The sequence below is a fragment of the Salmo salar genome, chromosome ssa20, assembly GCF_905237065.1.
Source record: "Salmo salar chromosome ssa20, Ssal_v3.1, whole genome shotgun sequence".
NCBI classification, from domain to species: Eukaryota; Metazoa; Chordata; class Actinopteri; order Salmoniformes; family Salmonidae; genus Salmo; species Salmo salar.
In genome coordinates, this window is record NC_059461.1 from 73,474,817 (window position 1) to 73,502,784 (window position 27,968).

General features: G+C 43.6%; 1 protein-coding gene across 1 annotated transcript; it reads right to left on the minus strand.

The window, feature by feature from the left end:
- Positions 1–27,955, minus strand: psmd2 (proteasome (prosome, macropain) 26S subunit, non-ATPase, 2). Its single transcript, NM_001165317.1, has 20 exons — positions 27,805–27,955; positions 26,816–26,872; positions 26,421–26,585; positions 25,728–25,849; positions 25,328–25,552; positions 21,762–21,920; positions 20,319–20,463; positions 16,910–16,970; positions 16,660–16,806; positions 7,095–7,201; positions 6,818–6,945; positions 3,614–3,701; positions 3,231–3,495; positions 2,945–3,090; positions 2,643–2,726; positions 2,299–2,467; positions 1,905–1,999; positions 1,671–1,797; positions 1,214–1,332; positions 1–900 (listed from the first exon to the last, which is right to left on the minus strand). The coding sequence occupies exons 1-20, from the start codon at positions 27,907–27,909 to the stop codon at positions 718–720; spliced, it is 2,697 nt and encodes an 898-aa protein (NP_001158789.1). The 5' UTR covers positions 27,910–27,955; the 3' UTR covers positions 1–717.
- Positions 27,956–27,968: the final 13 nt, after the last annotated feature.

Genomic DNA, 27,968 nt, shown 5'->3' on the forward strand with positions numbered 1-27,968 from the left:
TGGATCTGTAACTTTTATTTTAACCTTTTACAGTACTGTAACAAAACCAACAAAACTGAATGATGAAGAGGACACATTTTCCATGCTATAATTACAAAAAGGAGGTTGTCATGGGTGGGAAAGAGAAACCGGTTGTAGTATTGATGTGGACTGAGCTTATGTTGTTCATCACTAGGGCTGCATTTACACAGGCAGCCCAATTCTGATATTTTTTCTCTCAATAAATTGGTCTTTCGACCAATCAGACCTGCTCTGAAAATGATCTGATTGTTCAAAAGACCAATTAGTGGGAGAAAATGTAAATTGGGATGCCTGTGAAAATTTAGCTTTGGAGGCTGAATGAGAAGCAGGGAGAGGCTAACACAGTTCCCTTCTGACAGCTGACCATAGATCAGTTATATATTTGTGGAGCCTAAAAGAGCTGGTTTAAAACATTTGAGGAACTTATCCTAGATCAGAACAAAGAGGAATCCAATCTAAATAGTGTGAATGAGGGGACAGTTTCCACTCCCTGCGCCAGTCAGCTTGACCACCCAGAACACAACCATATATTTTCAGAGGCTGTAGACAAGAGATAGAGGGGTAGGCCTTCCTGGCTCTTTTCAGACATGGAATAAAGTAGTAAAATACAAGGTCTAAAAGAGTTAGGGAGGGCTACCAATGAGAGACCGGTAGGGAGAGTAGCGTGGGTACCAGGGGAGGACAATAGGGCGCAATCTAGGCATCGTAGTTGGGGTTCTTGCGGAGGATGACAAAGCCCTCCAGGATGGGGGTGACGGGGAGATACTCCTCTGTGGCCAGCTCTGCCCTCTCTCCATGGGCCAGGAGCACCGGCGTGGTGTGGGTCTGGAAACCTGTGATGGCTTTGGGCTTACCGGCCTGGCCAACCACATCCACCGCCTATGGAACAATTACATTACATGAACCATGAGGTCGAGTCCACTCAACCATCTTATGGCATTACATCCTAATCTTGAGAGTAAAAGGCACTTGCACATCTACACGTTACTTTGCATTAGAGATGTTCAACCATAGTTAAAAAATAAAAAAGAATCTCCAGCACATTTTACTTGCAAAGCATCGCGTCATATCGTGCTGACATTTCGGCCTTCATCACAGCATCTAGGCTACATCCTTAACTAGCATTGCATTTTAAATATGAAGCTAATCACCCAGGCTCTTATTAAGAGCATAGCGTGAGCAGCAGGCTTACCTGTCCCACCCTGACTGACACGGGCAGCGGTCTCAGCTCCTCGTCGAAGGTGACCAGCATACGGGGCTGCATGGCAGCCACCAGGCCGTAGAGGACGTAGTGAGACTTCCCCAGGATAACTGGAGCACACACAGGAAACAGCAGGGGGCGATGTCAACACAAACAGCCAAATACTCAGACAAAAGTTAAGACATTTGGCAGACTTACTACCTGACATAAAACAAGGACAATGAAACAAGCTGGGCAAGGGCCAATGGCATTCAGGAGTTGAACAAATGCTAATTGTTTTCTATGTGGAATTTTCCAGCCATACATTGAAATTCAGTTCACTTCCTCAAATGACTCAACAGAAATCAACTTCACCCCAACCCTAAACATAAGGACGTGGAAAAAGAGACGATAGGGAGAGGCAAATAAAAGGAATGGTGAAGGTAGATTAATGAGGAAAAGGACTCACTGTTCTTGACGTCGAGGAAGGAGACGAGGACAGTGAGTAGTCCTGCCACAGCCACCTGACTCATCAGCTGCCTGTCACTGTGGTACGGACACAGCGTCAATGTCCCTTTACCCAGGTGAGTCAGACCCTGTGGACATGGCACAGAGCAAGGGTTAGGAGACAGACACATACTCTCCCCCTCTCTCTAAACACACAGGTTAGAGTGCCAGAGCAGCACCTCTTTTTGCTACCCACCTGTGCCAGTCGGACCATGAAGAGGTTGTTGGGGTCTTTGGCATGGTACTGAGCCAGCTGCCTCAGCATGGCAGCCAGGCGGGCATTGTTTGTTCCTGCGGACAGAGAGATGGAGCCATGAGTCAGTGAGTTCTCATGGCAACCATCCACAACTCTTGAGACAGTCAGTGGAGAAGGTCTCATACTTTGATGTCATCTGGCACAGTGAATTCAGTTATATGGTATGTTGTTTCTTATTCAAGGATGAGGAATAATTACAGGGGAACATTGTGATAACTTAGTGAGGCATATCAATATAACTTCTCAATATAATAATGAAGCCACTGACTGATTGGGTTCCAGACAGTAGGCACACAATAGAGCCCATTGGCCAGTAATGCCAGGGCCCACTCACCGCTGCCCACCATGCCCATGGCAAAGATGGAGTTGTGGGAAACCTCTGGGTCAGCATCGTGGGAGAACTTGCTGAGTGTGTCCAGGATGTTGAGGCGAGGATTCGACACGGAGATCAGGGCCAAGGCCAGAGGCACCGCACGCCTCAGAGTAGGCTCTCCATACCGCAACTAGGAGAGTGAGTGAGGTGAGAGAAGGAAGGCAAGACAACAGAGAGAGAGAGAGAGAGAAAAACAGACGTGGGATGGTTGGATCGAGTGAAAGAGACGGGCTAAATCAACCCCAAACATATCCTCAAAATGTGTTAAAGCCAAATGGAATTAACAGGTCAGAGGTTAGACTGACCAGGTGCCCAAATGCCCGTAGTGCCATCTCTGAGCCAATCTCTTCTCCCATGGCAATGAGTGCAATACCCAGGACAGCCACACCCTGGGAGGGGGAAGCAGAGAGCAAATGAGTTCAATATCAAATCTTCATTCAAACAACTCAGACTATATTTTGTCACTTTGCGCCTTGCTCAAGGCCACCAACACATTTTTCACCTAGTCTGCTCTGGGATTCAAACCAGTGACCTTTCGGGTTACTGGCCCAACGCCCTTAAATGTTAGGCTACCTGACACCCCTTTATTAACAAAAGCCTGGCATACCTGGTGGGAGCCCATGTCAGCTGCACTCTCTTTCTTGTCTTTGTCCTTCTTATCCTTCTTGTCTTTTTCCTCCTCCTTTTCCTTGGCTTCATAGTGCTCACTGCAGATGTGGAGAAGCTGCTGCACCTTCAGTACGTTACCAGAACCTGGCATGGAGAGAAACAGAGAAATATAGGAAAGACATTTCTTGTAAATCTCAATGAGATCACCAGTATAAATAAATTGTATTTAAATCAAATAAAAAACAAAAACAATTGAGACAAAATGGAGCTATGATGACACTGACCTGCATAGGCACAGACATCCACAAGTGTGTTGGCGAAGCTGCGGAAGGGCTCAGGCACCACCTGCAGTGCTGCCAGGGTGGTCTCAATGGCCTCCCCTTTACCCAGGTGGTTGAGGCCCAGGCCCAGGGGCAGCCAGCGGGCGTATGTGTCTTTCAGCTCCAGCTCACTCTTCTCCATGATGGTCTGGACAATGGTGGAGGTGACATCACCGTTACACGAGCCCACGGCGATCATACCGCACGCCAGTGCCGTCACACCTGCCACCTGAGTGTGTGTGACAAGACACGTAACATGGGACAGTGAGCTGGGTTTAATGAGTGTGGATGTGTACTTGACTTAAACCCAGACAAACTTTGGAACTACACACACACACCCCCCGTACCTCCATGCTGGACTTGGAGTCTACCATGACAGGCAGCAGCAGAGAGAGGACATCCTCACGGTTCGAGCCAGCGTACGCCAGGCCCAGGCTGAAGATAGAGGGGAAAGGTCAGGGGGACAAACCCTATAAAAAACAAGTACTTTTAATAGGCAGAGATTATACAGTGCTAAGAAAAGGACTAAACAGACCTCAACAAAAGGTCTTTAACCTCTCTGGGCTAGGGGGCAGTATTTTCACTTTTGGATAAAAAGTGTGCCCAGAGTAAACGGCCTAATACTCCGGCCCAGAGTCAAATATTTGCAAATTATTAATAGATTTGGATAGAAAACACTCGAAAGTTTCCAAAACTGTTTGAATGATGTCTGTGAGTATAACAGAACTCATATGGCAGGCAAAAACCTGAGAAAAATACAACCAGGAAATTAAAATCTGGTGCCTGTAGTTTTTTCAAGTCCTTGCCTTTCTGGCACACAGCGAGTTAAGGTTCATTTTGCACTTCCTAAGGCTTCCACTAGATGTCAACAGTCTTTAGAAAGTTGTTTGAGGCTTTTGCAGTAAACACAGACCGAACAAGAAGGCTGGGAAGTTGGTGACTCAGAAAATCACATCAGTTCATTGCGAGCGTTCACGTGAGAAGGGACCTGTGTTCCAAAACATTTTAAGACATAGCAATGGTCCGGTTGGAATATTATTGACATTTGAAGTTAAAATTGCCCTAAAGATTGATGCTATACAACGTTTGACATGTTTGAACGAACATAAAAATAACTTTTTTTGACTTTGTGGTGACATTTTCCTCGCGCGTCCTACATTTTGAGTAGCTTACTGAACGCGCAAACAACATGGAGTTATTTGGACATAAATTATTAACTTTATCTAACAAAACAATTTATTGTGGACCTGGGATTCCTGGAAGTGCCTTCTGATGAAGATTATTAAAGGTAAGTGAATATTTCTAATGCTATTTATGCATTTAGATGACTCCAAAATGGCAGGTATCTGTAATTGCCTGATGTTTTTTTCTGAGCGCAATACTCAGATTATTGCAAAGTGTGCTTTCCCAGTAAAGTTATTTTGAAATCTGTCAATGCGGTTGCATTCAGGAGATGTTAACCTCTCTGGGGCAGGCGGGACGAATTCGTCCCACCTACGTAACAGCCAGTTGTATCCTGTGGCGGGATTTTCAAAACCTTTGAAATGCTATTACTTCAATTTCTCAAACATATGACTATTTTACAGCTATTTAAAGACAAGACTCTCGTTAATCTAACCACACTGTCCGATTTCAAAAAGGCTTTACAACGAAAGCAAAACATTAGATTATGTCAGCAGAGTACCAAGCCAGAAATAATCAGACACCCATTTTTCAAGCTAGCATATAATGTCACAAAAACCCAGAAGACAGCTAAATGCAGCACTAACCTTTGATGATCTTCATCAGATGACAACCCTAGGACATTATGTTATACAATACATGCATGTTTTGTTCAATCAAGTTCATATTTATATCAAAAACCAGCTTTTTACATTAGCATGTGACATTCAGAACTAGCATACCCCCCGCAAACTTCCGGCGAATTCACTAACAATTTACTAAATTACTCACGATAAACGTTCACAAAAAGCATAAATTATTTTAAGAATTATAGATACAGAACTCCTCTATGCACTCGATATGTCCGATTTTAAAATAGCTTTTTGGTGAAAGCACATTTTGCAATATTCTAAGTACATAGCCCAGCCATCACGGGCTAGCTATTTAGACACCCGGCAAGTTTAGCACTCACCAATATCAGATTTACTATTATAAAAGTTTGATTACCTTTTGTTGTCTTCGTCAGAATGCACTCCCAGGACTGCTACTTCAATAACAAATGTTGGTTTGGTCCAAAATAATCCATCGTTATATCCGAATAGCGGCGTTTTGTTCGTGCGTCCCAGACACTATCCGAAATGGTAAATCAGGGTCGCGTGCATGGCGCAATTCGTGACAAAAAAAAAAGTAAATATTCCATTACCGTACTTCGAAGCATGTCAACCGCTGTTTAAAATCAATTTTTATGCAATTTTTCTCGTAAAAAAGCGATAATATTCCGACCGGGAATGTCCATTTAGCTAAACAGAGGAAAGAAAACAAAGCTTTCGGTCGACGCGGGCACGAGCCTGAGTCTCACAGTACTGTAACCAGCCACTACCCAAACGCGCTACTTTGTTTCAGCCAGAGCCTGCAAAGCCACGATTCAGCGTTTTGCCGCCTTCTGAGAACCTATGGCAGCCGTGGGAAGTGTCACGGGACAGCTAAGATCCTCACTCTTCAATAAACAGAGACAAGAAGAACAACACCTTGTCAGACAGGCCACTTCCTGCATGAAATCTTCTCAGGTTTTTGCCTGCCATATGAGTTCTGTTATACTCACAGACACCATTCAAACAGTTTTAGAAACTTTAGGGTGTTTTCTATCCAAAGCCAATAATTATATGCATATTCTAGTTACTGGGCAGGAGTAGTAACCAGATTAAATCGGGTACGTTTTTTATCCAGCCGTGTCAATACTGCCCCCTAGCCCTAACATGTTAATCTATAATTCTTTGAATAACAGTTGAATATTTTATCAACGTTTATAATGAGTATTTTTGTAAATTGTTGTGCTGATTCACCGGAAGTTTTGGGGGAAATACATTTTTTGAACGTCACGCACCAATGTGAAATGGGGTTTTTGTATATAAATATGAACTTGATAGAACAAAAAATGCATGTATTGTCTAACATAATGCCCTAGGAGTGTCATCTGATGAAGATTGTCAAAGGTTAGTGCATAATTTTAGCTGATTTTCTGCTTTTTGTTGCGCTTGTCCTTGCATTGAAAATGGCTGTGTGTAATTTTTTGTCTATGTACTGTCCTAACATCATCTAACTTTATGCTTTCGCCGTAAAGCCTTTTTGAAATGGGACAACGTGGTTGGATTAAGGAGATGTTTATCTATAAAATGGTGTAAAATAGTTGAATGTTTTAGAAATTTGAATTATGACATTTTGTAGTTTTGAATTTGGCGCTCTGATTTTTCACTGGCTGTTGAATAGTGTGCACAGTGGGTGGGACGCTAGCGTCCCACTAGCCTCAAAAAGTTAATGTGTAAGAGGTGACAGGCAGTAGCGGCTAGGGGCTGATTTGGGACCGAACACCCATTTCCTTCTCTCCTTACCCGAAGATGGCTCCAATCCGCATGATGTTGCTGTTGTGGAGGACGTAGTCTGACAGCAGAGCCAGGGCCGGGTCACACTCGTTCCTAACCCCAGAATTCACTATGCCACAAGCCAGGAGGGCCCCCGACTACAGGGAGAAAGCGGAGGGAAGAGAAAGAGAGGGGGAGACATATCTACATTAATAGCATTTGTAAGGCTTTTCTGGATGCTGTGAAGGTTGTGGTAAGGAGGTTTTAATGCAGGGTGTTTGGTAAGAGGGTGAGTGTGTGCGCGGACCTTTATGTAGTCCTCTGAGGAGTAGAGGTATTTGTCTATCTGTGTCAGACCACCGTCCACATCCCACAGCAGGATCATCCCCAGAGAGGCTGCAGCACTCAGCATACCTGGAGAGAAACACAGAATTAGCATCAACATTTACACAACAGCAATGTTATTCAAATAAAATTATATTCATCACATGCGCCGAATACAACAGGTGTAGACCTTACAGTGAAATGCTTACCGTAAATTCCGGACTATAAGCCGCAACTTTTTTCCCAGGCTTTGAACCTCGCGGCTTAAACAATGACGCGGCTAATATATGGATTTTTCCCGCTTAAATTTTTTTTCTTCCAAAAAAACATTGTGACGTGCTCAGTTTTTTGGCGGCATGAAGCTTTCATTAGACCAATGAAATTGCCGAACGGGTTACGGGCAAACAACTTTTTTGTTTACCGTTTAGATTAAATCGAGCGCTCTCAAACTTCCCATCATTCTGATTACGGTAGTCATTTTGTCACCCTCATCATGGCAAAGACACGGAGAAATGCATATGATGCAGCTTTCAAGTTGAAGGCGATTGATCTGGCTGTTGGAAAAGGAAATAGAGCTGCTGCACGGGAGCTTGGCCTTTGAGTCAATGATAAGACATTGGAAACAGCAGCGTGAGGAATTGACTCAGTGCAAAAAGACAACTAAAGCCTACTGCAAATTGTTTATTTTTTGTTACAAGCCGTGTTTCGTTAAAGCCTACTTATTTTTGTTACAAATTCAGTGGGTGTGGCTTATATTCAGGTGCGCTTAATAGACCGGAAATTACGGTACTTACGAGCCCCAAACCAACAATCCAGTTTAAAAAAAAAATACAGATAAGAAATAAAAGTAATTAAAAGAGCAACAGCAAAATAACAATTGCTAGACTATATACAGGGGGGGGGGTACAGGTACAGAGTCAATGTGCGGGGGCACCGGTTCGTTCGTTCATTCATTTACATATACATACATATATATATATATATATATAAAGGTAGAGTTATTAAAGTGACTATGCATAGATAATAACAGAGTAGCAGCGGTGTAGAAGAGGGGGGACAATGCAAATAGTCTGGGTAGCCATTTGATTAGGTGTTATGGCTTGGGGGTAGAAGCCTCTTTGAATTTGACTTGACGCTCCGGTATTGCTTGCCATGCGGTAGTAGAGAGAACAGTCTAGGACTAGGGTGACTGGAGTCTGACAATTTTTAGGGCCTTCCTCTGACACCGCCTGGTATAGAGGTCCTGGATGGCAGAAAGCTTGCCACCGGTGATGTACTGGGCCGTACACACTACCCTCTGTAGTGCCTTGCGGTCGGAGACAGAGCAGTTGCCATACCAGGAAGTGATGCAACCAGTCAGGATGCTCTCGATGTTGCAGCTGTAGAACCTTTTCAGGATCTGAGGACCCATGCCAAATCTTTTCAGTCTCCTGAGGGGGAATGGGTTTGTTGTTGATCACAGCCATGTCTCTGACCTCCTCCCTATAGGCTGTCTCATCGTTGTCTGTGATCAACCACTGTTGTGTCATCGGCAAACTTAATGATGGTGATGGAGTCGTGCCTGGCCGTGCAGTCGTGGGTGAACAGGGAGTACAGGAGGGAGCTGAGCACACACCCCTGAGGGGCCCGTGTTGAGGATCAGCGTGTCGATGTGTTGTTACCTACCCTTACCACCTGGGGGTGGCCCGTCAGGAAGTCCAGGATCCAGTTGCAGAGGGAGGGGTTTAGTCCCAGGGTCCTTAGCTTATTGATGAGCTTTGAGGGCACTATGGAGTTCAACACTGAACTGTAGTCAATGAACAGCATTCTCACATAGGTGTTCCTTTTGTCCAAGTGGGAAAGGGCAGTGTGGAATGCAAGAAAGATTGCATCTGTGGATTTGTTGGGGCGGTATGCAAATTGTAGTGGGTCTAGGGTTTCTGGGATAATGGTGTTAATGTGAGCCATGACCAGCCTTTCAAAGCACTTCATGGCTAAAGATGTGAGTGCTACGGGTCGGTAGTCATTTAGGCAGATTACCTTAGTGTTCTTGGGTACAGGCACTACGGTGGTCTGCTTAAAACATGTTGGTATTACAGACTTCGACAGGGAGATGTTGAAAATGTCGGTGAAGACACTTGCCAGTTGGTCAGTGCATGCTCGCAGTACACATCCTGGTAATCCCCCTGGTCCTGCGGCCTTGTGAATTTTGACCTGTTTAAAGGTCTTACTCACATCGGCTGTGGAGAGCGTGAGCACACAGTCTTCCGGAACAGCTGGTGCTGTCATGCATGTTTCAGTGTCATTTTCCTCGAAGCGAACATAGAAGTAGTTTAGCTCATCCGGTAGGCTCGTGTCACTGGGCAGGTCTCGGCGGTGCTTCCCTTTGTAGTCTAAAATGGTTTGCAAGCCCTGCCACATCTAACAAGTGTCAGAGCCGGTGTAGTACGACTCAATCTTAGTCCTGTATTGACGCTTTGCCTCTTTGATGGTTCGTCGGAGGGCATAGCGGGATTTCTTATAAGCTTCTGGGTTAGAGTCCTGCTCCTTGAAAGCGGCAGCTCTAGCCTTTAGCTCAGTGTGGATGTTGCCTGTAATCCATGGCTTCTGGTTGGGGTATGTACATACGGTCACTGTGGGGACGACTGGTTGGGGTATGTACACACGGTCACTGTGGGGACGACGTCATCAATGCACTTATTGATGAAGCCAATAACTGATGTGGTGTACTCCTCAATGCCATTGGAGGAATCCCAGAACATACTCCAGTCTGTGCTAGCAAAACAGTCCTGTAGCTTAGCATCTGCTTCAAATGACCACTTTTTTTATTGATCTAGTCACTGGTGCTTCCCGCTTTCATTTTAGCTTGTAAGCAGGAATCGGGACGATAAAATTATGGTCAGATTTGACAAATGGAGGGCGAGCTTTGTATGCGTCTCTGTGTGTGGAGTAAAGGTGGTTCAGAGTTTTTTTTCCTCTGGCTGCACAATTAACATGCTGATATAAATTTGGTAAAACGGATTTAAGTTTCTCTGCATTAAAGTCCCCGGCTACTAGGAGCGCCGCCTCTGGGTGAGCATTTTCCTGTTTGCTTATGGCGGAATACAGCTCCTTCAATACGGTCTTAGTGCCAGCCTCTGACTGAGGTGGTATGTAAACAGCTACGAAAAATACAGATAACTCTAGGTAGATAGAGTATCTCATGATAAACTGTAGATCACACTACCTCAGGCGAGCAGTAGCTCGAGATTTCCTTAGATATCATGCACCAGCTGTTATTTACAAAAATACATAGTCTGCCGCCCCTCGTCTTACCAGACCCCGCTGTTCTATCCTGCTGTTGCAGTGTATAACCAACCAGCTGTATGTTGATAGTGTCGTCGTTCAGCCACGACTCCATGAAGGATAAGTTATTCGTTTTGAATGTCCCGTTGAGGTTTAACCTCCTGCGTAGGTCATCTATTTTATTGTCCAAAGATTGCACGTTTGCTAGTAGAATGGAAGGAAGTGGGGGTTTATTCGATCGCCTACGAATTCTCAGAAGGCAGCCCGCTCTCCAGCCCCCTTTTCTCCGCCTCCTCTATACGCAAATCACGGGGATCTGGGCCTGTTCCCGAGAAAGCAGTATATTGTTTGCGTTGGGCTCATCACACTCGTTAAAGGAAAAAAAGGATTCTGCCAGTCCGTGGTCAGTAAATCACAGTCCTATGTACAAAGTAAGTAAAAAAAATAAAATTGTTAAACAATACAAATAAAAAAAATAAAAAAACAATTGGTTGGGGGCACGTAAAACTTCTTCATTCTCCGGCGCCATTTTCACAATCCTCATGCTTGCAATTAAGGATTAGCAATGAAGGCGATACAGTGCCTTGCGAAAGTACTCACTCCCCTTGGCATTTTTCCTATTTTGTTGCCTTACAACCTGGAATGAAAATAGATTTTTTGGGGGGTTTGTATCATTTGATTTACACAACATGCCTACCACTTTGAAGATGCAAAATATTTTTTCTTGTGAAACAAACAAGAAATAACACAAAACTGAAAACTTAAGCGTGCATAACTATTCACCCCCCCCCCAAAGTCAATACTTTGTAGAGCCACCTTTTGCAGCAATTACAGCTGCAAGTCTCTTGGGGTACATCTCTATTAGCTTGGTACATCTAACCACTGGGATTGTTGCCCATTCTTCAAGGCAAAACTGCTCCAGCTCCTTCAAGTTGGATGGGTTCTGCTGGTGTACAGCAATCTTTAAGTCATACCACAGATTCTCAACTGGATTGAGGTCTGGGCTTTGACTAGGCCATTCCAAGACATTTAAAATGTTACCCCTTAAACCACTCGAGTGTTGCTTTAGCAGTATGCTTAGGGTCATTGTCCTGCTGCAAGGTGAACCTCCGTCCCAGTCTCAAATCTCGAAGAATGAAACAGGTTTCCCCTCTAGAATTTCCCTGTATTTAGCGCCATCCATCATTCCTTCAATTCTGACCAGTTTCCCAGTCCCTTCCGATGAAAAACATCCCCACAGCATGATGCTGCATCCACCATGCTTCACTGTGGGGATGGTTATCTCAGGGTGATGAGAGGTGTTGGGTTTGCGCCAGACATAGCGTTTTCCTTGATGGCCAAAAAGCAGAATTTTAGTCTCATCTGACCAGAGTACCTTCTTCCATATGTTTGGGGAGTATCACACATGCCTTTTGGCGAACACCAAACATGTTTGCTTATTTTTTTCTGGACACTCTTCGGTAAAGCCCAGCTCTGTGGAGTGTAGGGCTTAAAGTGGTCCTATGGACAGATACTCCAATCTCCGCTGTGGAGCTTTGCAGCTCCTTCAAAGGGTTATCTTTGGTCTCTTTGTTGCCTCTCTGATTAACTTCTTATGGATACGTGGGACGGTAGCGTCCCACCTGGCCAACATCCGGTGAAATGGCAGAGCGCCAAATTCAAATGAAATTACTATAAATATTAAACTTTCATGAAATCACAAGTGCAATACATCAAAATAAAGCTTAACTTGTTAATCCAGCCAAGGTGTCAGATTTCAAAAAGGCTTTACGGCGAAAGCAAACCATGCGATTATCTGAGAACAGAGTCCAGCACACAAATGCATAAGAATCATTTTCAACCAGGGAGTTGGACACGAAAGTCAGAAATAGCGATATAATATATGTCTTACCTTTGAAGATCTTCTGTTGGCACTCCAAAATATCCCAGTTACATTATAAAAATTGTCCTTTTGTTCGATAAAGTCCTTTTTTATATGCATAAAAACTCAGTTTAGCTGGCACGCTTCAGTCAATAATCCACTCGGTTTCCCTCCTTCAAAATGAATCACAAACGTTACCAATAAACTTATCCAAACAAGTCAATCAACGTTTATAATCAATCCTTAGGTACCCTAATACACAAATAAATAATACAATTTAAGATGGAGAATCGTTATTGTCTTTACCGGAGATAAACAAAAAGAACACGCTGTCTCGGCCATGCGCTTGGAAACACTACAGCCAAAATGGGAGCCACTAGAAAAACTACAACTTCTCCCTAATTTTTCCAAAAACCAGCCTGAATCTCTTTCTAAAGACTGTTGACATCTAGTGGAAGCCCTAGGAACTGCAATCGGGGACGATTTCGCACTATTATAAAAGTGCCAGGCAATTGAAATCAGTGGTATGCTGAATTTTTTTTGGTTTGTCCTCTGGGTTTCGCCTGCCATTTCAGTTATAGTCAGACATTATTTTAACGATTTTAGAAAGATGAGTGTTTTCTATCCAATTCTACCAATTATATGCATATCCTAGCTTCTGGGCCTGAGTAGCAGGCAGTTTACTTTGGGCACGCTTTTCATCCGGATGTCAAAATACCGCCCCCGATCCCAAAGAAGTTAATACCCTCCTTGCTTGGCCCGTGAGTTTTGGCAGGTTTGTTGTGGTGCCATATTCATATAATGGATTTAAATGGTGCTCCGTGGGATGTTCAAAGTTTTTATTTTTTTTAAATAACCCAACCCTGATCTGTACTTCTTCACAACTGTGTCCCTGACCTGTTTGGAGAGCTCCTTGGTCTTCATGGTGCCGCTTGCTTGGTGGCGTTGCAGATGGAGGTCGACCGATTATGATTTTTCAACGCCGATACCGATTATTGGAGGACCCAAAAAAAAATGCCAAAACCGAATAAAAAAATAAAATAATAAAAAAATAAAAAAATAAAAATAAAAAAAAAAAAGGCCAATTTTATTTATTTGTAATAATGACAATTACAACAATACTGAATGAACACTTATTTTAACTTAATATAATACATCAATAAAATCTATTTAGCCTCAAATAAATAATGAAACATGTTCAATTTGGTTTAAATAATGCAAAACAAAGTGTTGGAGAAGAAAGTAAAAGTGCAATATGTGCCATGTAAGAAAGCTAACGTTTAAGTTCCTTTCTCAAAACATGGGAACATATGAAAGCTGGTGGTTCCTTTTAACATGAGTCTTCAATATCCTCAGGTAAGAAGTTTTAGGTTGTAGTTATTATAGGACTATTTCTCTCTATACGATTTGTATTTCATATACCTTTGACTATTGGATGTTCTTATAGGCACTTTAGTATTGCCAGTGTAACAGTATAGCTTCCGTCCCTCTCCTCGCTACTACCTGGGCTCTTACCAGGAACACATCGACAACAGCCACCCTCGAAGCAGCGTTACCCATGCAGAGCAAGTGGAACAACTACTCCAAGTGCCAGAGTGAGTGACGTTTGAAACATTATTAGCGCGCACCACGCTAACTAGCTAGCCATTTCACATCGGTTACACCAGCCTAATCTTGTGAGTTGATAGGCTTGAAGGGGTGGGTATAATTTGTGGAAAGTTCCAACAGGAATCTGTTCCAAAAAACGTAAAGTAAAAGGTTGCCAACCAACAACGCATACAAAGTAGCAACGCATACAAACCTAGCTAACTAGCTGCCGAATAGGCATCAACTCACCACGTAGCTTATTCTTAATGTTTGTCCATAGGCAACCAGAGTGAGGACAGACATTTTTCGGAATAAACGTGACGAGTGAAAAACAATGAAATAGACCACTCCCTACCCGGTATCTTATTCTGCCGCTACACAACTTTGTATGCGTTGTTTTTTGGCAACCTTGTTATTTACAACGTTTTTGGAATAGATTCCTGTTGGAACGTTCCACAAATTATACTCACCCGGCTTGAAGTCATAAACAGCGCAATGCTTGAAGCACAGCGAAGAGCTGCTGGCAAAACGCACGAAAGTGCTGTTTGAAGGCTTACGAGCCTGCTGCTGCCTACCACCGCTCAGTCAGACTGCTCTATCAAAAATCAAATTATAGACTTAATTATAATAAACACACAGAAATACGAGCCTTAGGTCATTAATATGGTCGAATCCGGAAACTATCAGTTTACTCTTTCAGTGAAATACGGAACCGTTCCGTATATTATCTAACGGGTGGCATCCCTAAGTCTAAATATTCCTGTTACATTGCACAACCTTCAATGTTATGTCATGATTACGTAAAATTCTGGCAAATTAGTTCGCAACGAGCCCAAACTGTTGCACATACCCTGACTCTGCGTGCAATGAACGCTAGAGATGTGACACAATTTCATGTTAGCAGGCAATATTAACTAAATATGCAGGTTTAAAAATATATACTTGTGTATTGATTTTAAAGAAAGGCATTGATGTTTATGGTTAGGTACATTGGTGCAACGACAGTGCTTTTTTCGCAAATGCGCTTGTTAAATCAACACCCGTTTGTCGAAGTAGGCTGTGATTCGATGAGAAATGAACAGGCACCGCATCGATTATATGCAACGCAAGACACGTTAGATAAACTAGTAATATCATCAACCATGTGTAGTTAACTAGCGATTATGTTAAGATTGATAGTTTTTTATAAAGATAAGTTTAATGCTAGCTAGCAACTTACCTTGGCTTCTTGCTGCCCTCGCGTAACAGGTAGTCAGCCTACCATGCAAGCTCCTCGTGGAGTGCAATGTAAGGCAGGTGGTTAGAGCGTTGGACTAGTAACCGAAGGTTGCAAAAACGAATCCCCCCCCGAACAAGGCAGTTAACCCCCGTTCCTAGGCCATCATTGAAAATAAGAATGTGTTCTTAATCTGACTTGCCTAGTTAAATAAAGGTGTAAAAAAATATATATATTTTTTTTAATTAAGCTTTTTCTTTTTTTTTTTTTAAATAAAATATGCAGCCAAAAATACCGATTGTTATGAAAACTTGAAATCGGCCCTAATTAAAATCGGTCGACCTCTAGTTGCAGACTCTGGGGTCTTTCAGGTGTATATATACAGGGAGGGAAAAAAGTATTTAATCCCCTGCTGATTTTGTACGTTTGCCCACTGACAAAGAAATGATCAGTCTATAATTTTAATGGTAGGTTTATTTGAACAGTGAAAGACAGAATAACAACAACAAAAAAATCCAGAAAAACGCATGGTAAAAATGTTATAAAATGATTTGCATTTTAATGAGGGAAATAAGTATTTGACCCCTCTGCAAAACATGACTTAGTACTTGGTGGCAAAACCCTCGTTGGCAACCACAGAGGTCAGACGTTTCTTGTAGTTGGCCACCAGGTTTACACACATCTCAGGAGGGATTTTGTCCCACTCCTCTGTGCAGATCTTCTCCAAGTCATTAAGGTTTCGAGGCTGACGGTTGGCAACTCGAACCTTCAGCTCCCTCCACAGATTTTCTATGGGATTAAGGTCTGGTGACTGGCTAGGCCACTCCAGGACCTTAATGTGCTCGTTTGTTGCCTTGGCCGTGTCTTTTGGGTCATTGTCATGCTGGAATACCCATCCACAACTCATTTTCAATGCCCTGGCTGAGGGAAGGAGGTTCTCACCCACAATTTGACGGTACATGGCCCCGTCCATCGTCCCTTTGATGCAATGAAGTTGTCCTGTCCCCTTAAAATGCAAATCAATTTATAACATTTTTGACATGCGTTTTTCTGGATTTTTTTGTTGTTATTCTGTCTCTCACTGTTCAAATAAACCTACCATTAAAATTATAGACTGACCATTTCTTTGTCAGTGGGAAAACGTTCAAAATCAGCAGGGGATCAAATACTTTTTTCCCTTCACTGTACTGAGATCATGTGACACTTAAATAAAGTCCACCTGTGTGCAATGTAACTATGTGACTTCTGAAGGTAATTGGTGGCACCAGATCTAATATAGGGGCCTCATAGCAAAGGGGGTGAATACATATGCACGCACCACTTCACCAATTTGGACTATTTTGTGTATGTCCATTACATGAAATGAAAATAAAAATCGATTTAAATTACAGGTTTTAATGCAACAAAATAGGAAAAACGCCAAGAGGGGTGAATACTTTTGGCAAGGCACTGTACATTAAGTTGCTAAGAATCCTAGATTCATGAGACTAATACTCACTGTCGAACCACAAAACATGAAAGATTTTCAGTCAAGCCCTAAAAAATGTGAACTATGAGCCCTATTTGAAGAAAGGGATGTGAGGCTGTGTGTGTGTGTGGGGGGGGGGAGGGGTTTCTCACCATGATCTTTGTTTTTGTACAGCCATTTGTTGCCATCATCTGTGAGCAGCTTGTCCTGTCCGAACCCTGCGTTGACGAAGCCGTTGACAAACGAGGAGGCCAGGTTCATACGAGCAGAGTCCACCTGGGAACCACTTCCTCCAAACCCTGATAGACAGAAGATGGCGTGATGAGAGGGAGGATGAGGAAAGGAGTGTGATATAACATGACCAGGACAATTAGTGTGCTGCTGTAGTGAAGGACAACTCACTGTTGTTCTCTAGGTGGGTTTTGTAGATGTCATCTGGGACTTTGGGTTCCATGATGTCCAACTGTAAAGAAAGGGAACAGTGTGTTATTGGCTCGCTTCATCTCTTTCACAAACTGGTTTATTCACGAGACCAGCCAGCCGTTCATTATCCTCCAGCCTCATCTCTTCTCACACTCTATGCACCATTATTCTTCCACCCTGACCCCTACCCCACTCTTTCACTCTCCTCTTAGTATCTTCAAGCCTCCTCCATTTCCCCCTCTCAACAATATCAAATGGAGCACAGTCCTCTGACTCATCTCTACACGTCAAATTCCTCTCTCCTTGGCCCTACTCTAAACACCTTCTCCCCCTCTCCAACATACACTCAGTCCCCACTGTCAGTCACACTCCATCCACTGACATGAACAGTGACCCACTCATTAGTCCTGCTCCTATTGGATATAAAAGAGTGACGTCAACGTACCAACATTGCAGCCAGGAATACGACTTTCCCGAAGTGGATCCTCTGTTTGGACCACCACCCAGGACAATGGATCTAATCCCAGAAGCCGACCAAAAACAACAGCGCCGCAGAAGGGGCAGACGGAGCAGCCTCCTGGTCAAGCTCCGTAGACGTGCACATCGCCCACCACTCTCGAGTATACTACTCGCCAATGTCCAGTCTCTTGACAACAAGGTAGACGGAATTCGAGCAAGGGTTGCCTTCCAGAGAGACAGAGATTGTAACATTCTCCGTTTCACAGCAACGTGGCTCTCTCGGGATATGTTGTCGGAACCGGTTCAGCCACCGGGCTTCTCCATACATCGCGCCGAAAGAGAACCACCTCTCTGGGAAGAGGAAGGCGTAATCATAACATACAGGAACTCAAGTCCTTCTGCTCACCCGACCTAGAATTCCCTACAATCAAATGCTGTCATTTTACCTCAAGAGAATTCTCGTCAGTTATCGATACAGCTGTGTACATTCCCCCTCAAGCAGACACCACGACGGCCCTCAAGGAACTTCACTGGACTCTATGTAAACTGTAAACCATATATCCGGAGGCTGCATATTGTAGCTGTGGATTTTAACAACAATACTACCTACATTTTATCAGCAAATTGATTGCAGTACTCGCGGGGGTAATACACACGACCACAGCTACTCTAACTTCCGCGATGCATACAACGCCCTCCCTTCGGCAAATCCGACAATGATGCCATCTTGCTCCTTCCGTCTTATAGGCAGAAATTCAAACAGGATGTACCAGTGACTAGAACCATTCAACGCTGGTCTGACCAATAGGAATCCACGCTTCAAGATTGTTTTGATCACGTGGACTGGGATATGTTCTGGTCTGCCTCCGAGAACAACATTGATCTATACGTTGACTCTGAATGAGTTTATAAGGAAGTGCATTGGAGATGTTGTACCCACTGTGACTATTAAAACCTAACTTAGCCAGAAACTGTGGATGGACGGCGGCATTTGCACAAAACTGAAAGAGCCAACAACCGCATTTAACCATGGAAAGAGGTCTGGGAATATATGTCTGAATATAAACAGTGTAGTTATTTCCTCCGCAAGGCAATCCAACAAGCGAAATGCAGGTACAGGGACAAAGTGGAGTCGCAATTCAACGGAGACGTATGTGGCAGGGTCTACAGGAAATCAGATTACAAAAAGAAATCCAGCCATGTCACGGACATCGACATTCCAGACAAACTAAACACCTTCTTTGACTGCTTTGTCTTTACGGACATATTCAATCGATCCCTATCCCAGTCTGCTGTCCCCACATGCTTCAAGATGGCCACCATTGTTCCTGTACCCAAGTAGGGAAAGATAACTAAATTACTACTGTACCGTAGCACTCACTTCCGTCATCATGAAGTGCTTTGAGAGACTAGTCAAGGATCATGTCACATCCACCTTACCGACCACCCTAGACCCACTTCAGTTTGCATACCACCCCAACAGGTTCACAGACGATGCAATCGCCATCTCACTGCACACCACCCTATCCCATCTGGAGAAGTGGAATACCTATGTAAGAATGCTGTTCATTGACTACAGCTCTGCAATCAACAACATAGCACCCTCCAAGCTCATCATCAAGCTGTAGAGCCCTGGGTCTCAACCCCGTCCTGTGAAATTGGGTCCTGGGTTTTGACGGGCCGCCCCCAGGTGGTGAAGGTAGGAAACATCATCTCCACTTCGCTGACCCTCAACACTGGGGCCCCACAAGGGTGCGTGCTCAGCCCCCTCCTGTACTCCCTGTTCACCCATGACTGTGTGGCCATGCACGCCTTCAACTCAATCATCAAGTTTGCAGATGACACACCAGTAGCCGGCTTGATAACCAACAACGACGAGACAGTCTACAGGGAGGAGGTGAGGGCACTCAGAGTGTGGTGTCAGGAAAACAACCTCTCACTCAACGTCAACAAAACAAAGGAGACGATCGTGGACTTCAGGAAACAGCAGAGGGAGCAGCCCCCATCCACCACGAAGGGACAGCAGTGGAGAAGTAGTTTCAGTTCCTTGGCGTACACATCACAGACAAACTGAAATGGTCCACCCACACAGACAGTGTGGTGAAGGCGGCGCAACAGCGCCTCTTCAACCTCAGGAGGCTGAAGAAATTTGGCTTGTCACAGAAAACCCTGACAAACTTTCACAGATGCACAATCGAGAGCATCCTGTCGGCCTGTATCACCGCCTGGTACGGCAACTGCAACACCCTCAACCGTAAGGCTCTCCAGAGGGTAGTGAGGTCTGCACAATGCATCACTGGGGGCAAACTACCTGCCCTCCATGACACCTACAGCACCCGATGTCATAGGAAGGCCAAAAAGATCATAAAGGACAACAACTACCCGAGCCACTGCCTGTTCACACCACTACCATCCAGAAGGCGAGGTCAGTACAGGTGCATCAAAGCTGGGACCTAGAGACTGAAAAACAGCTTCTATCAAGGTCATCAGACTGTTAAACAGCAATCACTAACTCAGACAGGCTGCTGCCTACATTGAGACTCAATCACTAGTCACTTTAAACGTTTACATATCTTACATTGCTCATATCATATGTATATACTGTATTTTATACCATCTATTATGCCTTGCGTATGCAGCTCGGCCATCGCTCATCCATATATTTATATGTACATGTTCTCATTCACCCCTTTAGATTTGTGTGTATTAGATAGTTGTTGGGGAATTGTTAGATTACTTGTTAAATATTACTGCACTGTCGGAACTAGAAGCACAAGTATTTCGCTACACTCGCATTAACATCTGCTAACCATGTGTATGTGACCAATAAAATTGTATTTGATTTGAAACAGTCTCACTCTTCCAACCCCATCCCCTTTCTCTAGTAGTCTACCCTCTCTCCCCCCTCTAACCCTCCCTCTCTCCTCACCTCTCGGGCCAGGGCCAGGAAGTTGCTGTTGAGCTGGACGTTGGACATGATCTCTGTCAGGTCCTCGTAGTCCTCCACGTCCTCGTTGAGCTCCAGGAACATGCCGTGTCGGCCCAGCATGAAGGCCATCTCCTTCTGGATCACGCTACAGGAAACACCCACTAAACGGTCAACTCTTCATGCACATCATTAACAATGGAAAACTCTGCTGAATGCATTCCCAATGATTGTAAGTTGAAAATATGAATAAATACAGAACTGCCAAAATAAAGGAAACATCAACATAAAGTGTCTTAATAGGGCATTGAGCCACCACGAGCTGCCAGAACAGCTTCAATGTGCCTAGGCATAGATTTTTATAAGTGTCTGGAACACTATTGGAGGGATGAGACACCATTCTTCCATGAGAAATTCCATAATTTGGTGATGGTGGTGGAAAACGCTCTCTCAGGCACCGCTCCAGAATCTCCCATAGGTGTTCAACTGGATTAAGATATGGTGACAGAGACACACACCCCTTTAAACCCCCTATGCTCCTTTCAGACCCATCTTTTAAAGTCACAGATCTCTTCTAGCCATGGTAGATTATGGGCAACCCTAAGCATGACAAGATGTTTTAATAGCTTAATCCCCTAGAGTCAATTGACGCATCTAAGCAACATAATAAAAAATCCCCATAAATCTGTCAGTTTAAGCTAGAGATGTGTTATTACTTCTCCATTAGATGGGTCTCAATCCACTGCATCCGCATATGTTGCACTTCTGCATCTGCGGTGAAAGGTGGCAGACCGAGAGCAGTGTTTGCCAGACCATGAGACATCACAAAAATCGGTCTTCTCACAAAAAAAATCTGTGGCATCTGAACAGTTTGATGGGTCTGCAACCTATTATACAACCACTCTATGGAATGGGGAGAATCTCACAAACACGATGGTGTTTACGACCCCCACAAGCGGCTTGGGAGTTGTTTGAAGGTAGCCGGTACCGGTTTTAAAACATTTATGTATGCATGTATGAAGGTAGTTTTGTGCCTAGCCAAAAAAAGGATAAATATGTGTAAAAAAAACATATCTTTCCTGAGCTTTTTTATATCTCCTAGATATAGGACAAATACTTCAAAACCTTGTTGGTCTTTGCCTTTATGAATGTGTTATTCAACAAGTTTCTCTGGTCTAAAGGAGTAAAGAGCAAATTCAATATTGCATTTTTTCTTTTTTTTCTTCCAATATCTAGGATTCTGAAATCCCCCCAAGAGCTTAGACTTTTATGAATGAATTAATGCTGGAACCACACCTGTGAAGAAGCACCTGCTTTCAATATACTTTGTATCCCTCATTTACTCAAGTGTTTCCTTTATTCTAGCAGTAGCACTTTTCGTGAAAGTGTTGCTATGAGATAATTCAGCGAGAGAGAATGCAGTGAATGTGTTGTGTCCGTCCTTACATGTCTTTGCAGGAGGTGAAGATGTTCTCCACCAGCTCCACATCGTTGAGCATCAGGGCCAGCCTCAGGGCCTCTGGGTAACGGTTAAACTTCCTGAAGATGTTCAGGGAACACTTTAACAGGGCAGAGTTCTCTGGCTCAGGGACATAGCTCACACAGCTGCAATGGAGGGAGAGAGAAGGAGAGAGGAATGGCAGAGGGGTTTAGGATTACTGAAGAGAGGAACTTCCTTTTGTCTCTTCAGGCTGCTGTTAGCACACTACAGGTATGTTGAGGCAGAAGCAGACTGTGGTACAGGTGTTTGAACGTGTGTGTGTGTGTGTGTGTGAGTGAAGGTACAGTTGAAGTCGGAAGTTTACATACACTTAGGTTGGAGTCATTAAAACTCGTTTTTCAACCACTCCACAAATTTCTTGTTAACAAACTATAGTTTTGGCAAGTCGGTTAGGACATCTACTTTGTGCATGACAAGTCATTTTTCCAACAATTGTTTAGAGAGATTATTTCACAGTATCACAATTCCAATGGGTCAGAAGTTTACATACACTAAGTTAACTGTGCCTTTAAACAGCTTGGAAAATTCCAGAAAATGATGTCATGGCTTTAGAAGCTTCTGATAGGCTAATTGATATAATTTGAATCATTTGGAGGTGTACCAATGGATGTATTTCAAGGCCTACCTTCAAACTCTGTGCCTCTTTGCTTGACATCATGGGAAAAATCTAAAGAAATCAGCCAAGACCTCAGAAAAAGAAATTGTAGACCTCCACCAGTCTGGTTCATCCTTGGGAGCAATTTCCAAACGCCTGAAGGTATCACGTTCATCTATACAAACCATAGTACGCAAGTATAAACACCATGGGACCACGCAGCCATCATCCCACTCAGGAAGGAGATGCGTTCTGTCTCCTAGAGATGAACGTACTTTGGTGCGAAAATGCAAATCAATCTCAGAACAACAGCAAAGGACCTTGTGAAGATGCTGGAGGAAACGGGTACAAAAGTATCTATATCCACAGTTAAACAAGTCCTATATCGACATAAGCTGAAAGGCCGCTCAGCAAGGAAGAAGCCACTGCTCCAAAACCACCATAAAAAAACAGACTACGGTTTGCAACTGCACACGGGGACAAAGATCGTACTTTTTGGAGAAATGTTCTCTGGTCTGATGAAACAAAAATAGAACTGTTAGGCCATAATGACCATCATTATGTTTGGAGGAAAAAGGGGGAGGCTTGCAGCCGAAGAACACCATCCCAACCATGAAGCACAGGGGTGGCAGCATCAGGTTGTGGGGGTGCTTTGCTGCAGGAGAGACTGGTGCACTTCACAAAATAGATGGCATCATGAGGAAGTAAAATTGTGGATATATTGAAGAAACATCTCAAGACATCAGTCAGGAAGTTAAAGCTTGGTCGTCAATGGGTCTTCCAAATGGACAATGACCTCAAGCATACTTCCAAAGTTGTGGCAAAATGGCTTAAGGACAACAAATTCAAGGTATTGGACTGGCCATCACAAAGCCCTGAACTCAATCCTATAGAACATTTGTGGGCAGAACTGAAAAAGCGTGTGCGAGCGAGGAGGCCTACAAACCTGACTCAGTTACACCAGCTCTGTCAGGAGGAATGGGCCAAAATTAACCCAACTTATTGTGGGAAGCTTGTGGAAGGCTACCCAAAATGTTTGATCCAAGTTAAACAATTTAAAGTCAATGCTACCAAATACTAATTGAGTGTACAGTCGTGGCCAAAAGTTTTGAGAATGACACAAATATTAATTTTCAAAGTCTACTGCCTCAGTTTGTATGATGGCAATTTGCATATACTCCAGAATGTTATGAAGAGTGATCAGATGAATTGCAAAGTCCCCCTTTGCCATGCAAATGAACTGAATCCCCCAAAAACATTTCCACTGCATTTCAGCCCTGCCAAAAGGACCAGCTGCCCAAAAGGACCAGCTGACATCATGTCAGTGATTCTCTCATTAACATAGGTGTGAGTGTTAATGAGGACAAGGCTGGAGATCACTCTGTCATGCTGATTGAGTTGGAATAACAGACTGTAAGCTTCAAAAGGAGGGTGGTGCTTGGAATCATTGTTCTTCCTCTGTCAATCATGGTTACCTGCAAGGAAACACGTGCCATCATCATTGCTTTGCACAAAAATGGCTTCACAGGCAAGGATATTGCTGCCAGTAAGATTGCACCTAAATCAACCATTTATCAGATCATCAAGAACTTCAAGGAGAGCGGTTCAATTGTTGTGAAGAAGGCTTCAGGGCGCCCAAGAAAGTCCAGCAAGCGCCAGGACCGTCACCCAAAGTTGATTCAGCTGCGGGATCGGGGCACCACCAGTACAGAGCTTGCTCAGGAATGGAAGCAGGCAGGTGTGAGTGCATCTGCACGCACAGTGAGGCAAAGACTTTTGGAGGATGGCCTGGTGTCAAGAAGGGCAGCAAAGAAGCCACTTCTCTCCAGGAAAAACATCAGGGACAGACTGATATTCTGCAAACGGTACAGGGATTGGACTGCTGAGGACTGGGGTAAAGTCATTTTCTCTGATGAATTCCCTTTCTGATTGTTTGGGACATCCGGAAAAAAGCTTGTCCGGAGAAGACAAGGTGAGCGCTACCATCAGTCCTGTGTCATGCCAACAGTAAAGCATCTTGAGACCATTCATGTGTGGGGTTGCTTCTCAGCCAAGGGAGTGGGCTCACTCACAATTTTGCCTAACACAGCCATGAATAAACAATGGTACCAACACATCCTCCGAGAGCAACTTCTCCCAACCATCCAGGAACAGTTTGGTGAAAAACAATGCCTTTTCCAGCATGATGGAGCACCTTGCCATAAGGCAAAAGTGATAACTAAGTGGCTCGGGGAACAAAACATCAATATTTTGGGTCCATGGCCAGGAAACTCCCCAGACCTTAATCCCATTGAGAACTTGTGGTCAATCCTCAAGAGGCGGGTGGACAAACAAAACCCCACAAATTCTGACAAACACCAAGCATTGATTATGCAAGAATGGGCTGCCATCAGTCAGGATGTGGCCCAGAAGTTAATTGACAGCATGCCAGGGCAGATTGCAGAGGTCTTGAAAAAGGGTCAACACTGCAAATATTGACTCTTTGCATCAACTTCATGTAATTGTCAATAAAAGCCCTTGACACTTACTAAATGCTTGTAATTATACTTCAGTACTCCATTATAACATCTGACAAAAATATCTAGACACTGAAGCAGCAAACTTTGTGGAAATTAATATTTGTCATTCTCGAAACTTTTGGCCACAACTGTATGTAAACTTCTGACCCACCGGGAATGTGATGAAATAAATAAAAGCTGAAATAAATCACTCTACTATTATTCTGACATTTCACATTCTTAAAATAAAGTGGTGATCCTAACTAACTGAAGATAGGCAATTTTTACGAGGATTAAATGTCAGCAATTGTGAAAAACTGAGTTTAAATGTATTTGGCTAAGGTGTATGTAAACTTCGGACTTCAACTGTACATATGTTCGCCCCTCATGTGGTAAGGAGTGTGTGTTGTCCACTCACCTGGTGAGGTAGAGGCAGACCTTGGCATATGCATTATCATCTATATAGAGCTCCAGCATATCTAGTCTCTCAATCTCCATCAGCAGGTCACAGGCCTCGTGCTCAGCATTGTGAGCCATGTTGTAGGGCACAATCTCCTTCACAAGCTTTAGCAGAGTCTCCTGTTGTGTCTTATCACTCTCCTCAACCTCCTGCCACTCTTTGGCCACCTCGCCTGCCAGGTGCCTACACACACACACACACACACACACACACACACACAGACACACCAGAGTTGGGGTAATTTTTACTTAGTCTACCATTGTTAAAGCATGACTAAGTGAAAATTCTACTTAAGTAGAAGGTAGGATTCATCCCTGTATGTGTTGTTAGCCGTTTGGATTGGCGTCCTGTATCCTACCTGACGTATTCATGTCCCCAGGACGCCAGCTCCTCCTGGGAGCCCAGTAGACGGTATTTCAGACACTCCCGCTCCCCACTCATTGTCATGGCCAAGACCGACACCACGTCCGCACAGAAACTCTGCAAAACAAAACAGACAAGAGTTAGCTAGACGTTTCTATAATGACAGTTATGATGGGTCCTTCTGAACATGAATCCCTAGTGCCATCCAGATCTGCAATGTCCAATATACTAGGTATGTATCATTGTTAAATTTTCTGTATCTCCAGTAACATTGTAAAATAAATCCATCCCGATTTTGTGGTTATAAAGTAAAAGCAACAAAAAAACATGAGCTAGCGCACACCCAGAGAAAATTATTTTATGTAGAGATGCTGCCTAACGGCAAATAAACTATAAGCTATAAAAATAATAAAGAGAGTCGCACACTGTGTATAAACTCCCAGTAATTTATTGGGTAAATCACCAACGTTTCGGCATCACTGTGCCAGCTTCAGGGTCCCTGAAGAAGGCATAGTGATGCCACCCTGAAGGCACAGTGAAGCCGAAACGTTGGTGATTTACCCAATAAATTACTGGGAGTAAAAGCAGACAGGGAAAGGAAGCAATAAAGTCTTGCCATCCCCATCTCCTGTTTTCCTGACTGTCACAGTTAGCCATTTAGCAAGGACATAGCCATCAGTGTTCCCACCTTGTTCTCGCCAGGCGCCATGCCCTCGTAGATCTCTTTGAGCTTGCCATAGTGTGGCCGCAGGAACTTCAGGGGCTTAGGCACAGAGGTCATGGAGGTGGTGGAGGAGCGGATCTGCCTGCGCAGCTCCTCTAGAGCAGGCCGGTACAGAGACGTGTCTGTCTCCTGTGGATGGGTGTTTGAGAGAGAGAAAGGGGGCAGGGAGGTGTACATGGCATAAGTACAAAGAATGTTGTTTTATATGGATAATCAAAGACTTGCAGTGTGTGTAAATGACTGACTCTCCATACTAACACCTTATGTAGAGTAAAAAAAATTAAAACATAAAAGGCTATAGTCCCAGAATGTCCAAAGCAAAACCAGACTTGAGGTTTAGCAGTTCTTGTGGTACTCACACCAAGTCTCTCCACCATCATCTCCAGCTCTTCTTGCAGCTGTTTGTCCTCATCAGACTGGAGAGAAATTAAAGGAACTGACATTACAGTACGATAGATTCAACGTGGGAAATTAAAAAAAATCGAATCCTGTACAGTAAACAAAGAACAATGTGTGTTCCAACAGGAAACTATAGCAATAAAAAGGTTCTGCAATATGCTAACTGATAAATATTGGAGCATTCTGTAATACACCGGTCCAATACCATTGACATTGTCGACGGATGTAAGGGTTGCCCTGATAACTAGCTATATCCAACGTTGCCTCCATTATTATGGTGTCTGAAATTGGCTAATGTACTGTACTCGCTAATACGTTACAAACCCATTTATGTAAATAACTAGCTAAACAAACCAAACGGAGTAACTATACCCACCTCGCAATCGAAGATCACTGATCATAACACATCTAGGTATCTGGTTACACTGTCTCAACAAGGACATCTGATAACGACAGGCAGGTTAATTTACTGCAATTGCAAAGTCACTAGCTACTGTATTGTAACAACATTAGGGTACTGTTTACATTGTAACATTAGCGAACTGTTTACAATGCAACACTAACGTTATTTAGCTAGCTAACGTTACGTTATTGTAACTTGGCTAGCTAACTACTTAGCTAACGTTTAGTTTATCGGTAGTTCATTTCTGGCCTGTCATTAGCAATTGTTTGCTAGCGTTAGCTAGCACAGCCAGCTACCGGCTTTGCTAACGTTAGCTAGATGAATCTGTTTTATAGCTCGCTTTCAGTCGGAAACAATAATCTTAATTCTTGGTACCTGGTATATAGCCAGCCATGACATACTTTTCATTAAAGGAGACTCAAACAGTTCGTTATTATTTTGAATGATAACGCTTTCGGCCTGTTCAACCATGTCAACCAGGCAGTGAGTGACTCAGGCAAAAACCCTGCTCTGCTTCCCTTGTTCAAGAAAAGTGGCCCAACTCACCAGTTCTTGTTCTTCTTTTTTATCCTTGTCCTTCCCTGTGGGCTTAATCTCCTTTTCTTCTGTCTTTTCGGACTGCTTTTTCTCTTTCTTTTTTGCGTCCTCCATGGTTGCTGTTTTACGAAATTCGGCTACGGATAAACTGAAGAACAGGAGACCAGGCGCAC

Bases quoted from the DNA above. Each gene is read 5' to 3' on its own strand.
- psmd2 (NM_001165317.1), bottom strand. From the start codon at position 27,909: ATGGAGGACGCAAAAAAGAAAGAGAAAAAGCAGTCCGAAAAGACAGAA. The intron at 21,921-25,327 runs GTGAGTGGACAA...CCTCCATTGCAG, and splicing joins GTCTGCCTCTACCTCACCAG to CTGTGTGAGCTATGTCCCTG. The intron at 2,727-2,944 runs GTATGCCAGGCT...TCCCCCTCCCAG, and splicing joins CTGACATGGGCTCCCACCAG to GGTGTGGCTGTCCTGGGTAT.